The 14,320-nt window shown below is 35.4% G+C and overlaps 1 protein-coding gene across 1 annotated transcript in view; it reads right to left on the bottom strand.

Annotated features, from left to right (window-relative positions):
• Positions 1–257: 257 nt before the first annotated feature.
• LOC129232162 (cyclin-dependent kinase 14-like) overlaps positions 258–14,320 on the bottom strand; it is a 162,774-nt gene continuing 148,711 nt past the window's right edge. Inside the window, exons 12-17 of the mRNA XM_054866403.1 lie at positions 12,650–12,770; positions 10,149–10,242; positions 7,331–7,394; positions 4,779–4,876; positions 2,459–2,549; positions 258–340 (exon numbers count right to left, since the gene is read on the bottom strand). Coding sequence (XP_054722378.1) covers positions 258–340; positions 2,459–2,549; positions 4,779–4,876; positions 7,331–7,394; positions 10,149–10,242; positions 12,650–12,770 — 551 coding nt within the window. The remainder of the gene's footprint in view (positions 341–2,458; positions 2,550–4,778; positions 4,877–7,330; positions 7,395–10,148; positions 10,243–12,649; positions 12,771–14,320) is intronic.

Genomic DNA, 14,320 nt, shown 5'->3' with positions numbered 1-14,320 from the left:
CTCCGCTATTAGTTCCTAATACCTTCGATAGATGGCAGAAGTCTCCGTACCAACAGCGACTGGTCCTCGTTCTCTCGTTTTGGGTTCATTTTTGCTCTATGTTAAAAGCGAGAAAGCGATAGGCATTTAGTATTACGGGGGCGTCGTATTAAATAACAGTTTTAAATACAAGCGAGACAATGAATAAATTTGATGATAGAAACAGATATAAATGACATTCAAGATTTCAATTAGAGACTTTACTCACAAGAACTTGCTCATTGCTTGATTTTAATCACAGTCTGAATATTATTGATTTCGGGATGTAATTTGCATCCGGATACTGTATAAATAGATACTTCTGTAAATGCAAAGAAAGAATATTAGCATTTTAAATCGTGTGATGTTGTTAAAACAAACAGCTAAAAACGAAACAAACTGTAATTATTTCTTATATACTGTTATATACTGTCTAAAATATGAAGAATTTTTTCCAGTCTGTCCAGTAGCAGCTTTAGACTCTTACTCCTAGATCTACCGAGAAAGGCAGAAATTACTCTTCACCTTATATGTTAGCATGCAACGCTGAGTTTCATTCCTCACAACTCTCCCCATATTTTAGCGGAGACTTCTTTTATGAGTAGGGGAGACTGTTGTACCTTGACCATGGTGTACCTTGCGCCATGCACTCTAATCAGCTAGCGCTTTTATCAAGTGAGGAATCACGGTACTATGTCAGCCATGACAGTCTCTCCACCTGCCAGAGTGAGTTGTAGATGGAAACTCCAGCTTTTATGTGGACAGTGATTGTTTTGTGATTTGTGCAAACAAAAGTAAATAATTTCAGTGTTACTTAAATGAAATTGGACTTTTAAAGACTAGTGTTACCCAACTGATTGACGATTATATCTCTCGGTAAGTGTATTCAACATTTAGTCTTTACTTTTTACGTAGCTGTTAGGCTAGGGTAGCCACTTTTGTGTAAACATGCACCCTCGTGTACCTTGAAACCAAGCTCCATCTTGTACCTTGAACCACTGGATCAAGGTACAATAGGTACAATAGGTTGTAGTGATTTTTTTTTTTTTTAGGTAGGATTTCATCATGCCTCGAAGTAAAACTGGAATCAACAGGGATCCAGTAGGTGTTGAGGCATTGCAAAAAAATGCTATTGAAGCAGTAAGAAGTAATGATCCTGACAAAAAAAAAAAAAAAAAAGACTGTTAGAGAGGTCGAAAAAGTATTCAAAGTGAGCAGGTCAACCATTACTAGGCATTTAAGAAAGTTGAATGAAAGTGGGTTTAATAAACTTGAATACATCGTAAGTTATGCAGTTAAGCAAGTACAAGAGGTCTGTCTCAAGGTACACGAGCATCATGTACCATGGGCCAAATTACGTAAAATTTGTGAAAAATATACAAAAATAAAAAAATATTTTTTTATAATCCGAAATATTTTTTTTACTTATGCAAAAAGGCTTGAAGTTAAGTTTTAATAACTAAAAACCATAAAAATCACACATTCTTTTTTTGAAAACCAAAAGGTTTTAGAAGTGGTCCAAGGTTCAACAGTTTCCCCTAAATTATATTCTTGATTATGTTTTCGCCGTAGAGGACATTTTTAAAGAAGTAGTGCCTTTATACCCCGACGGAAATACCTTCCGTGACAAATTTTGTACTTGAACCGGAATTGAACTGAGTAAAAAATTTGAGATTCGTATAGCATTCGCAGATCCAGATACTAATGATCCGTATCCACGGATCCACATTTTTAAGGATTTGGCCCATCACTGGTACTAATGAAATTTTTTTTTTTGTGTTTGAAATGTTTTTCATGCTTTTGATTTCCCGAAATGCAATGTAGTGCCTTGGGGATCATATAAAAAGTTAGTTTTCGTATTTCTTCACCTTTTCATCGCCTGAAACTTTTAATGTCTTAACTCTGCATCCCATTCCGACCATTTTACAATTTTTGCAATTGGAAGTATATATGCGAACTAACGGTTTCGAAAATAGAGATCTGTAGATGAAATGCAACGTAATATAATGTTTAAGAAATAGTTTTGCTTTACTTTATAACTTACATAAACATTGTTTGATATGACGTGCAGTATGCTATTATAGAAAGGTACTTTTTAGGGACTTAATATTCAACTGAATTAACTTCAAAACTAAGAAACTCTGCTTTCTTGAAGTGGAAAATGAGGCGGGCTTGAGTCAAAGGCATGAAATTACGATGTTGCAAACTGTTCAAATAAAAAATGTATCGAAGTTGCGAAAAAAAAAAAAAAAAAAACCCTGTTTATTAAAGATTCATATTGACTTTGATTCGTATTTTCCAATTTCTGCGCACAAAATCACGGTTATGATTTTTCCGTTAACGTTCTGTATGAACAAATAAAGTTATGCACTGGAAAAAAAAATCACAGGATGAAGTTTTAAAACTAAAATGGCAGTTCGGAGAAAAATAGTATTCTTACGTTCTGGCAGGTCATAAATTTTGGGCGGTAGTTCCTTGAAGTAAGCGTGTCGAATAGCCTCGCTCGCTGATATCCTTAACCGGGGTTGTAACTGAAACAAACAGGAAATGCAGTCAATTAAAGAAAAAACTGCGATTAAAACCTATATAAAGAACGACTTTGAAAGAAATTTAAATGTAAAGACTTTACATTACAGTAAAGTTCTTTACAGTAACTCTACAGTAAAGTTCTTAATGCTGGTAACAAGAGTTATCCTATTTCAAAACAATGTTTTTAAATTTAACGAATAGGTTAGGCATGAATTTAAGGTAAAAGTCCTTCTTTTGATACATTTAAATATTCTTATACTCGCATTTACTTAATACCACTCATTAGCAGTACCCGCACGGCGATGCCCGTGCTAATAAGTCAAAGGAAATCCGTCAAGCAAAAAAACTCCGCCCCCCCCCCCCCGCCTGATGTGGTATGATCATTTTTCTTCAACTAAAATACGTACACATCTTTTCAAAAGACCTATTACAGTTTCTTTGGAATTTAAAACTATTCGCGAAAACCCAAAAACATTAACAGTAGCTTTAAAACACAAAATAATCCTTCAACTACATAGTTTATTGCTTAACGCGCCAAGCAACCACGCTACCGTAACCCATTCCTTTAGCGAGTGAAGCTGTTTTTTTTATCCCTGTAATTTAAAGTGTTTCGCCAAGTAAATAATGCTATGATAAAAACATCATAAAGAACAACCACAATTGAATAATAAGACAAATCAAATTATTTACTTAGATAAGTAACTATCTTCAATTATAAGAACAAAAACAAACGTTAAAGAAATAAAAACAAAACCCAATAGAAAAATCCTATAAAATCAAGTTATGTACCTGAACATGGAAAAAAAAAATCGCGTTCAAAAATCTGTTCGCTGATCACAACAGCGTAGCATGGGCATGGTTCCTCGCAGCTATTGACACTATCGGCCAGCGCCTTCTCGAAGAGCTAACTTACCCCGCCATTTATTAGGAATTCTTAGAACTAAACTTACCCCGCCATCTATTATAAATTAATAGAACGAAACAATTAATTAAATATTTAATTTGCAATAACAAATATTTCGATCTATCTGATTTAAGAAAAAATAGCCTGTAGCCTTCTTCAATAAATGTAGTATTCAACACAAAAAGATTTTTTCAATTTGAACCAGTAGTTCCTGAGATTAGCGCGTTCAAATAAACTCTTCAGCTTTATATATATTAGTAGTTAATTATTAAGAAAAATAAGACAATGATACGTATATATATATATATTGAAAAATCAGTTTTAGCATCGTTTAGGATTTTCTCTGAAAAGTTCCCTCGAGATTTGCCGCATGGCTGACTCGAACCTACGCCTATTCGATCGTGAAGCCCACATCTTCAGGTTGAGCCACCGTGGCTACGCATATTCAGCGTTCCAAGCATTTTATATTATGAAATAAAATTTCCCGTTTTCGTAGCATTTTTTATTGCTGTTCCACTCCTATTAGTCATAGGGTGATGTTATATGACTATATCCTTCTATATATATATATATATATATATATATATATATATATATATATATATATATAGCCTACATCCTTCCTCAATGAATGGACTATTCAACACAAAGAATTTTTCAATTCGAACCAGTAGTTTCTGAGATTAGCGCGTTCAAACAAGCAAACTCTACTGCTTTATATTATTAGTATAGATTGACTACAATAGTGGCATATCAGAAAAGGAGAAAAAAAGTTGAAGCAAGTTAAGTTTCTACGTTATGGCAATTTTAGCCGATTCAGTCTGAAATTCTTGAACAGACGAAAAACATTTATGATTTGTTTCACTGGATGGTTTTTGTAGCATTCAGAGGGTTTTGTAGTCAATTTCAGAGTTTTCGCTATAGTTCGGGCAAACCTAACCTGGCAGCATTGTGAAAGCTGCGCGGATTCTACTCACAGTATTACGACACTGCCAGGTTATGGTTGTCACAACTATAGGCTGTTCTTTTGCCTAGTTCAATATAAAACACCTTGTAAATAATTTAAAATATTTCATATCAAAATACAATTACCACAAGTCGCACAGCGCCCTCACCAAATACGGCAGGTAAATATGCCGAACCCTGTAATTACGCTTATCGTCGTTCAAAGCAATATCACTTTAAGTTTTTTTTTTTCAATATTGTAAAAATATTAATCTTCAGAGGGTTTTTTAAATTCATTGAAACAGTGTCATTATTAGATCACAGAGTAGTAAAATTTTTGAAAAAGATGCCTTATTTCAAACCTTGAAGATGACCATCCTACCTGTAGAAAACTTTGAGCTAATTTTTCTCCTAGAGTTATTTCTGTTAGCCTTGGAAAAGCTGCGGACAAAACCTGTGGCTTGTGATGACCGAATTTTTCTGAAAATAGAAAGACTATTTTTAAAATTCAATCGAGAAGAGAGAGAAAGAGACCCCCACCGCTCAAGTATTAGGCCTAGGTGAAAAAAACCCAGATATTTAAAAATATTTTAAAAAGCAATTCACTCTACGCAGTAAAAATTGAAAATACAGCGAATGGCATCAAACTTGATAGCATTATCAGGTTTTGAACCAGAAAAATGAATTTTCTAAACGTTGATCCAATTTTAATCACTGCATCATAAGATATTAAACATTTATTATTCTACATTGCAATACAGCACGAGACGACAGGACAGGACGACAACTTCAAAGTCAATATTCAAGAATAGCTTCCGAACAGTCACTTCTGAATTATTGGATAATTGCGTAATCCATTTGTACGTGTTTTGTACGTGTTGTGGATGTGACCGTAAGGTCATGCCCGCATACAAATCATTAATTTTTAATTACCAGAACACTATTATATATATATATATATATATATATATATATATATATATATATATATATATATATATATATATATATATATATATATATACATATATATATATATATATATATATATATATATAATATATATATACATATATATATATATACTTCAGATTATAATACAGTCGAACGCGCTTGTAATGAGCGCAAAGGGGTCGCAATGTTTGCTCGTTGCAACCGAGTACTCGTAAAAAACGAGCTCGTGAAAAAAGTCATAAAAATTCATCATAATTGTTTTTTTTTTCTTTTCAAGCTTTATGCAGTTCCAAAGCACAGTTTGTTAATTTACTCTGAACTGTCTAAATGTCTCTTTCCTGTGCCATTGTTTTTGAGGAATACACGTATACACACATATGTAAGTTTTAAATGCTTCTTTATACTCCACAAATTAAAAAAAAAAAAGTGCTATCATCGCTTGTTCTTTGAGTTTATGATTTATCGCTAACTTTCTGTTGACTTTGGAATGCTGAAGAATATTCACCAAAAATGGATAAGCTGAGAAGGAAGCCAATAGAAATTCTAAGAATCACAAAAATATTGCTCGCTTTAAGCGGGGTTCACTCGTTAAAAGCGAGTTATGCGTCCATATATTTGACATTTTACTAATCAAGTATTTCTGATTTTCTCGCTAAATCCGGGGTCTCGTTAAATCAGATCTCGTTATGAAAGAGTTTGACTGGGCATAATGGCTCCTCATATTATAATATATCAAAATGAAAAATTCAAATTTAAAACTCTGCGAATAAAGTGCAATATAATGTCTCCTTTTAAAAACGAAAGGCAAAAAAATTAAAAACAAAATGAAAATGAGTTTATCAAAATCTTAGTGCTTTGTACCCCGGAAGAGAGATCATAAGTTGAGTAAGTTGATGCTTAAATCTTTATTTTGAAAAAGAAGAGGAAAAAAATACGCAATGCTCTTTTCATCCCAGGTACAGTTTTCAACCACTTAAAGGTTAAAGGAATAGATGAATCTTCTTTTTAACTCATCGAGGACCATAAAGTCCAAAGTAAAATAAAAACGAATTCAAAAAAAAAAAAAAAAAAAAAACTTTGAATTTTGTCATCTTGAATTCAACTTATGTTTTTCGCAATCACGAGTGTGTGTGTGTATGGTGGTGTGTGTGTTTGTGTGTGGGGGGGTTATGTGTGTTTATGTGTAAGGGAGTATGTGTGTAGGCATGTGTGTTTGTGTCTGTGTGCAGGCATGAGTGTGTGGGTAGTTATGTGTATGTGAGTGTGTAGGTGTGTGTGTGTTAGTGTATGTGTGTAGGTGTATGTGTGTGTATGTAGGTGTGTGTGTTTGTGTGTGTGGGGGTTATGTGTGTTTATGTGTAAGGGGGCATGTGTGTAGGCATGCGTGTTTGTGTCTGTGTGCAGGCATGAGTGTGTGGGTAGTTATGTGTATGTGAGTGTGTAGGTGTGTGTGTGTTAGTGTATGTGTGTAGGTGTATGCATGTGTGTGTATGTGTTTGTGTGTGTGTGTAGGTGTATATATGTATATGTGTGTGTCTGTGTAGGTGCGTGTATGTATGCGTGTAAGTGGTAGGATATTGACGTAACCTCGAGACGGTTTTCGCTAGAGGAGCAGCATCGTGAGGAGCCGGTCGACGGTGATGCTGCAGAGGGTGGCGGGGGGAAAATAAAATCATAGCACATCAAAACAGTCAAATGAAAGCAATAAGCAATCATGATTGCTCAAAAAAAGGCGCACATAATCTCTCGTTATGGTCTTTAAAGGGCTAGCAAATCTCAATCTACAATAGAATTTTATGCACTAACACATAAAAAATGGACTTGTAAAGCACTATCATTCCGTAATATTAAAGAAATGTTGCGGAGATTTTCGAGTCTTTTAATTTATCTCTGATAAATTACACAAGAAAATTTCTCAACTTACTTCATTATTACAATTAATCAAATACACTCAAACAAAATGGATAAAAGTATGCTTACGAGGTTTGTAGTTAGGAAATTCTGTGACACCGTCCCACGTCTCTTCTGTAGGCGTTCCCAGTACCTAAATACATAAATTAACAAGTTAATTAATCAATCATAAAAAAATTCAAGCATTCGAGGAGGAACACGAGGGCAGGGAGTCCTATAGTGCGGCTCTGGTAACTTGATGCCTAACTTTATAGTGCATTCAGCAAAAGGAGATAGTGGAAGTAAACAAAGCAACGTGACGCGTGGCGATACCGTGGTCTGCTTGGCCGTGATATTTTGATAACATCGCCAATCAAATAAGTGAAATGTTCACGAACGGAATCAACAATCCAAGGATTTATTCATGAAAGTGGCAAATATTAGCGCCAAATAGTTTCTCTCCTTGTTTACTTCCGTTATCACTTTTTCCTGAATGCACTATAGACGAGTTCTATTATGTTTAGGTTGAAAGAAGAATGGTTTTCCAGAATGGCAAAGTAATTTTATGGCAAGTCAAACAAGCTTTTCCCACCGATATTTAAACAAAAGCAATTGTTTAAGCCTCAGCAGATTGATAATAAACTTATCAGAACCAAAACATAATGTGTACACGCTTTAATTTTCTGAAAATTTCTGTTGAGAGGTATGTATTAAAATTAGATGAATGGTAAATATTTTTAAAGTTCATTTCTTAGTGAAACAGACTTAGGACATACGCGTGCTAACCAAATCGACGGATTTGGCTAGCGCCATGTCCCGAGCGTGGCGCAACGCTGGAGATCGGCGATTTCCCTCCTAGGAAACTAGGCCTTAAATCGTTTCATTTTTAAGTGTCATTCGCGCGCTGTTCACTCCTCAGTGCATAGTAAACGAGCTGATGTGTGCATCACATGACTTCCTTTTACGCCAATTTATTGATACTAGTAGTGCCTTGGAGTAAGCAAAGAAACTCTTTAAAAAATTTTACCCCAAGTTTGTTGTGAACAGAGGCAAAAAAAAAAGTTTTATACAGATTATTTTTCCCAGTATTGGACATTTTAATGTGAGTCAATGGTTAACTCTCTAAATATCGCCAATAGTGGACAAAATAAAAACCGAATAATTAAAAAAAAAAGAAAAATCCACCAAATTTGTCGCCAATTTGGCGAAAAAACTTGGCGACTAAAAGCTTGACGATATAACGCCAAGTGTTTGCCTAATTATAACACCACTTGAGTTTGCATTGAAATTAGCAATGATTTTCCCCAAAAATTTGTAAAGGACCACCTTTACAAATGAATGCAACCAAAAGGGGAGATGCACAGTTAGACCCCACTAGGAGTCTACGTACCAAATTTCAATTTTCTAGGACAGACCGTTGTTGAGTTATGCGAGATACATACGCACATATACCTACGTACATACAGACGTCACGAGAAAACTCGTTGCAATTAACTCGGGTATCGTCAAAATGGATATTTCGGGTGTCTATACGTTTTTAGGCATATATCCACGTGTTGTCGGGTTGAAAAAAAAAAAAAAACTCAATATTCATTCGGAGGTGAGCAAAATGGAAACTAAGGCCTATTATTGGGTGAAATTTTTTTCGCGAATACAATGTTTCCTTTTCTTCGTAAAAGAAAGTAAAAATACTGTGTGTACTGTCTGTCGCAAATTTTTTTTCGTGAAAAATAAATGGTCATGTTAAAATAAGTCACCGATAAGTTCGCAACATGCTTATGCGTTACTGGAGATCAACTGGTATTACTTGGGAAACTAACGGATTCCGATTAAAAATCATTTAAAAATACTTTTAAAATTAACAGAAAAGTCTGATGAAAGGCAACGGGTTAAATCTGGCGAAAGATCTCACATCAAGAATTTAATCACTATGTTTTACACTGGATTTACAACGCTGCCATAGGGTGCTCTAAACAAGGTATCGTATACAAATGTGGTGACAGAAAAATCAGAATGGTTTGTTTGGCAACCTTCGCAGTTTAGTTCTCCACACTTTCCTGCGAACATTAATCCTCCATCCGCAGAAATTCTAACTACAGTGGAACCTCGATAACTCGACACCCTACTGAGGCTCCATAAGTTTAATTCTTTTTCTATATTACTTAGTTACTAATGCTTGACATTCGCATTATGAAAATTAATTCTAGTAAATGAATTTTCACCTCTTTTCGTTTCCTTTTTTGAAAAGAACATAATAAAATTACTAATGTTATTTGAATACTTTGTGAGAAATAAATCCACAATTTTTGAAAAGAGATAAAAGCTTCTTGTCAGTCAGGTCTGTTAAAGATAAAAAAACCTTGCTCCCACTTGTTTGAAAAACATGTCATGGTGCCTTTTTTCTCTAGAAGACACTCCTGGATACATTTATCCCACCCATTTATTGCCTTTTAGAATTGCACTAACAGCACAGAGTGTGGTTGCCTACTCCCCTGGATAAAAGATGGAATTCTCTAAAAGAGCTTTCCAGAAAAGTATTGATTGATCAAGAAACCGCAGGGTAAAATTCTGAGGAGAAGTCAATATGAAAGAATGTTGCTATAGCAAAAATTGGACTAGAATAGCCAATGGATGTCGACTTAAAGGGATTCTTTAAAATTTTTGTCAAGTTATAGAGGTTTTCATCCATTGAAATTACCATTGGGCCAACCATAAGAAAAATTAATGACGAGTTATCGGGGTAGTCGAGTTATCCGTGTGTCGAGTTACCGAAATTTTACTGTACTTTTGAAATGGTATGCTTCTTGTCTCTAGCCTTAATGAGGAAAAAACTATCGGTATTTAACTCGAAATTGGGATTTTTGAGCCAATTCTAAGACTGCGTATTGGATATAGACTTATTACTTACTCTCCATATTTTATCCAGCTGGTCCATCGTGTCTTTCATGCCTTGGAAAGCTGCTTTTCCGATTACCATCTCGACAAAGATACAACCAACACCCCTACGATTAAAGAAAGAAAAGCAATGTATCAGTCCACATGTCCAGTACTGCCATTCAATTAAAACTTTTTATGCAACTACTGTCTGACCACGGATTGTATGGAAAGGCAAACATCCGGTTTACAGGCGGAAATGGACGCATCTATTAGTTTTCAGGGATGACAGCTTTTGCAGATGTATGTTAGTCTCTAAATTAAGCAGAGCCTCAGTCAAATAAACAGAACACGCCCATCGAATTTTTACTTTTCCCCCTCATTCAGATTGACTCGTCTTAACTGGAAAGTTTGCCAATTCTATACAATCCGTGGTTGGACTGTATGTCCAACGCCCCCTTTATATTAAATGCCTGTCGCTTTCTCGCTTTTAACATAGAGCAAAAGCGATCTCAAATCGATGGAACGAGTAAATTTTGGTACAATTGCTATTGCCATCTGTCGACGGTATTAGAAATTAATTACGGGGAACACAATTGGTTAATTTCTGAATTTAAATTTGAAATGAACCAATTATCAATTTGATTTGAGTTGTTGGAAGCATCGCCATAGCAACGCCTTTGGTCGGATTGCCGCCTCGTTGCGTTGTCAGTTGTACCGGAAGTCAGAGACTTTGGCGGAAGTACACTTTTTGAGGCAATTGCGATAGGCATTTAATTTTAAGAGGGCGTTGCTATGTCTCGCTCTTTGGAAAATTGTTATTAAGGTGTTATGTAAGAATTTCATTTAATTAAAAATACTTAGAAAATGATGTCGTGTTAAACAATCAACAACGTCTTGGTAGAATTATTATTATTATTATTATTTTTTTTTTTTGGTGGCTAAATTTCATGGGTGGTTAAAATAGTTTGATTCAGTAAAAAAAAATTTTTTTTTTGACGCCTGTGTGTGAGAAAGGGTGGATGTTTTTGCAGAGAAAATCTTGTAAAAATTCTTTCACGATGCTCTTGATGCAGTGAAACTCCGATGAATTTTTGCAGCAGTCATTCAAGCATGAGCGTAATACTATGTTCTACTAATTGCCAACCAGCATTCTATGAATAAGGAATAGTGGTGTCAAACTATCGATTCCAATATCGAACTTATCGCTATTTATTATTGCTATCAATTGTATAATACTTACGACAGTTAACGACTTTTCGAACCTTATACATCATTGTAGATCTTTCCAGAAATTTCTTGTACTTTTTTATGCAAGATTATAAATAGGTTGTGCTTTTCATGGAGAGTTGTTGTCAGTTGACTGTGAATCAGTGAAGGGCTCTGTTCTCTAGCTCTGTTGAAAAGCTGTTAGTGCTGTGATTTTTGCCGTTGTATTTTGATCGTATTGAGAAGTAAATACGTGATTAACTTTGTGTTTACGCTGTTGAATGATATTTGAAAGTTGGTAAAGGAACTGTACTTGTAAATGTTTTTAAATACATTTGCTGCTTTTATAAGATGAAGCAGGGGTGGATCCAGAAATTTTTGTAAGGGGGGTCAAGTTTCAATGAATATCGTTATTATTCCTACGTAAAAAAGTAGCAGTTAAGCAGGGTTGCCCATCATTCCATGCAGGAGAGCGTACCGCCTCATATGCTACGGAGTACTCCCCCCCTCCCCAAGTCAAAACCCATTCAAATTACCTCCCCTCCCCTTTCCTTGAATTTTCAATGCCGCAGCCTGAGCCATGGATCATATTCCTTCAAATTTTCATCTAAAGTCACATTTCTTTCGGCAGATATGCTGGTCATGTTACCGTAAGCTTAGGTTATATGAGATTACATCTATAAATAGTAGGAAAAAGCACATATGACACGCACAACGTATGGTTTGAGGGGGAGGAGAATTGGGAAAAAAGTTAAGCTCAATAGAGAAATTTGTGCTTTTGAAAATGAACAAAGAAATCAAAATAGCAACACCTCAGTCAACAAATTCAGTCAATTCTTTGAATTATGACGCGCTCTTTTTAAGAACTACCTTACAGAACCGAGCAAAAAAAAAAAAAAAAAAATGTTGACATTGATTCCATGTACTATTTTTTCGGATGTGAAGAATAGAAGTTTAATAATAATCATAATGAAATTCTTCTCACAGGGGGGTCAGCTGACTCTTTGACCCTCTCCTGAATCCCGCCCTTGAGATGAAGTCACATTTTCTCAAGATTACCTGAAGTTGATCTGAACTCATAGCAATATTATACAGCTGAATTTAAAGTTTTTCCTTTCTAATATTACCGTCCAGTGACCCTATTTAGGGAGTGGGGTTCAGTTGGGGATTTCTCCCGAAAAGCAGAAACCACAAGAAAGACCTTTTTTGTCCTAAAAAAACCATGTCTCGCCCCGAAATTTAACCACAGCCCCAAAACAAATTTAATCCTTCCTTTGCCACTGGTCGGCAAGGTTTAGGTATTATGACGAGGAAAGAGAACTTTACCACATGTCGAGTGACGTGGAGTAATTGGTGGATCCCAGCAGCACGTCAGGAGGTCTGTACCATAACGTCACCACTTCGTGTGAGAACGTATGACTGGGGACGGATTTGGCCCTCGCCAGACCTGTAAAGGGAACATTATGTAAGTTACAGCGTAAAAACCGTTTCATTTCCGAAACATTCTAGTTCTGATTCAAATAAGAACCTTAGAGCAGGAATTGGTTAAGGCCCCTATACATACGAGCCGGCGCATCAGCTTAAGATCAGCCTTTTTGGATCGGAGCGCGTGTTTGAGTGGTTGTCTTTTCTGGCGGGTTATCACGTTTATTGATTGTTCACTGTGAGCAATTATCATAGCAGCACGTAAATTGTTTATTGAATAAAATATTATTTTCGGCAAATTTGGCGAAATCCGAAATTTTGCTGTGGTAACCCTAGCAGTGCAACAATGAAAAATCCGATCCAAAATGGCTAAACTTAAGCTGATGCGTCGGCCTATCTATATAGCGGCTCTAGAATTGGTTAATGGAGGGAGCTTAGTAAAAGCTGACTCAAAGACCCCCAAGTCACGTGACTCAACAACGACGAATGGTCGGCACGTTTTGCGTGAAACAAGCAAAGGAAACCTGATTTCTTCCCATGCTTTGCTTCAAAATCTATCATGTGACTTGGGGTGTTGGCTTCACGATTAACTGTCTTCACTCCCTCCAGTTTATTTCTTCTCAATGACAAGAACCCCATTCTCAGAATTCAGTGATTAAAATAAAACCAGATTCATAAAAGAGTTTTGTTTTGTGAAGAAAATCGGGCTAATTTTGGAGCAGACATCCGATTAAGGTAGCACAGGGTGTTTCACAAGCTTAAAAAGGATTATGTTTGTTTTGTCATGAAGCCACTCTGTCCGGCTGTCGCTTTTTAATAGAATGAGAATAGAAATTGTAGCTTTTTTTGGCGAGAAATGTTTTGTGTGTAACTGAGTTTAATATAATCGAGCCAATAACCACGTTTGAGTTACAATGAATTATGGAGCCTTTTCGCAGGTGTCATATCTATTTATTGAAATCTGTTACAGTAAATAAATCGTGACAGAAAATAAATGAAGAGTTTGAGGAAAATTTTAAGCTTGTTCAAAATTTGCTCTTATTAATAACTGCTTCGAGATTGAAGCACTCTTATGCACTGTCTTGTCATTCATTAAAGTTTGACACATTTAAAGATATACTGATGCTCAAATAATGTAATTTTGAAGTTGAATCTCAAAACTATGGTTTGAGTTCTTTCTATAAAATACTAGATCGAGGAAGAAATCAAGTTTCATTCCCTCATTTGGATTCAATGAATCATGTATCGGATAAAATTCCGGTCGAATTATCATCCCTTTTAAATCGTTAAAGTTCGTCGCTTCTCAAGTCGTCGATCATCAAGACCTTATTTTGAGTTGCATCTAAAAAAATATCAGACCAAGAAAAGAAAACGGTTTTAGGCCATTGTGATGTGAATTTAATTAAACTTGCAGCATTAAAAAGTGCGTTCAAGCTAGTATTACTTCAAAATTGTCGCAATAATATTTCCTCTTACTAATAAATTAAATATTTTATAAGGACATTAAAAGAAGAGAAATAAAAACCTGTTTTGCAATTGGATACAAAGTACAGTCACTCAAACACCATGCAA

The sequence above is a fragment of the Uloborus diversus genome, unplaced genomic scaffold, assembly GCF_026930045.1.
Source record: "Uloborus diversus isolate 005 unplaced genomic scaffold, Udiv.v.3.1 scaffold_11, whole genome shotgun sequence".
In the NCBI taxonomy this organism is placed as follows: domain Eukaryota; kingdom Metazoa; phylum Arthropoda; class Arachnida; order Araneae; family Uloboridae; genus Uloborus; species Uloborus diversus.
Note: the sequence above shows the minus strand (reverse complement) of the source record. Positions and strands in the feature narration are given on the sequence as shown.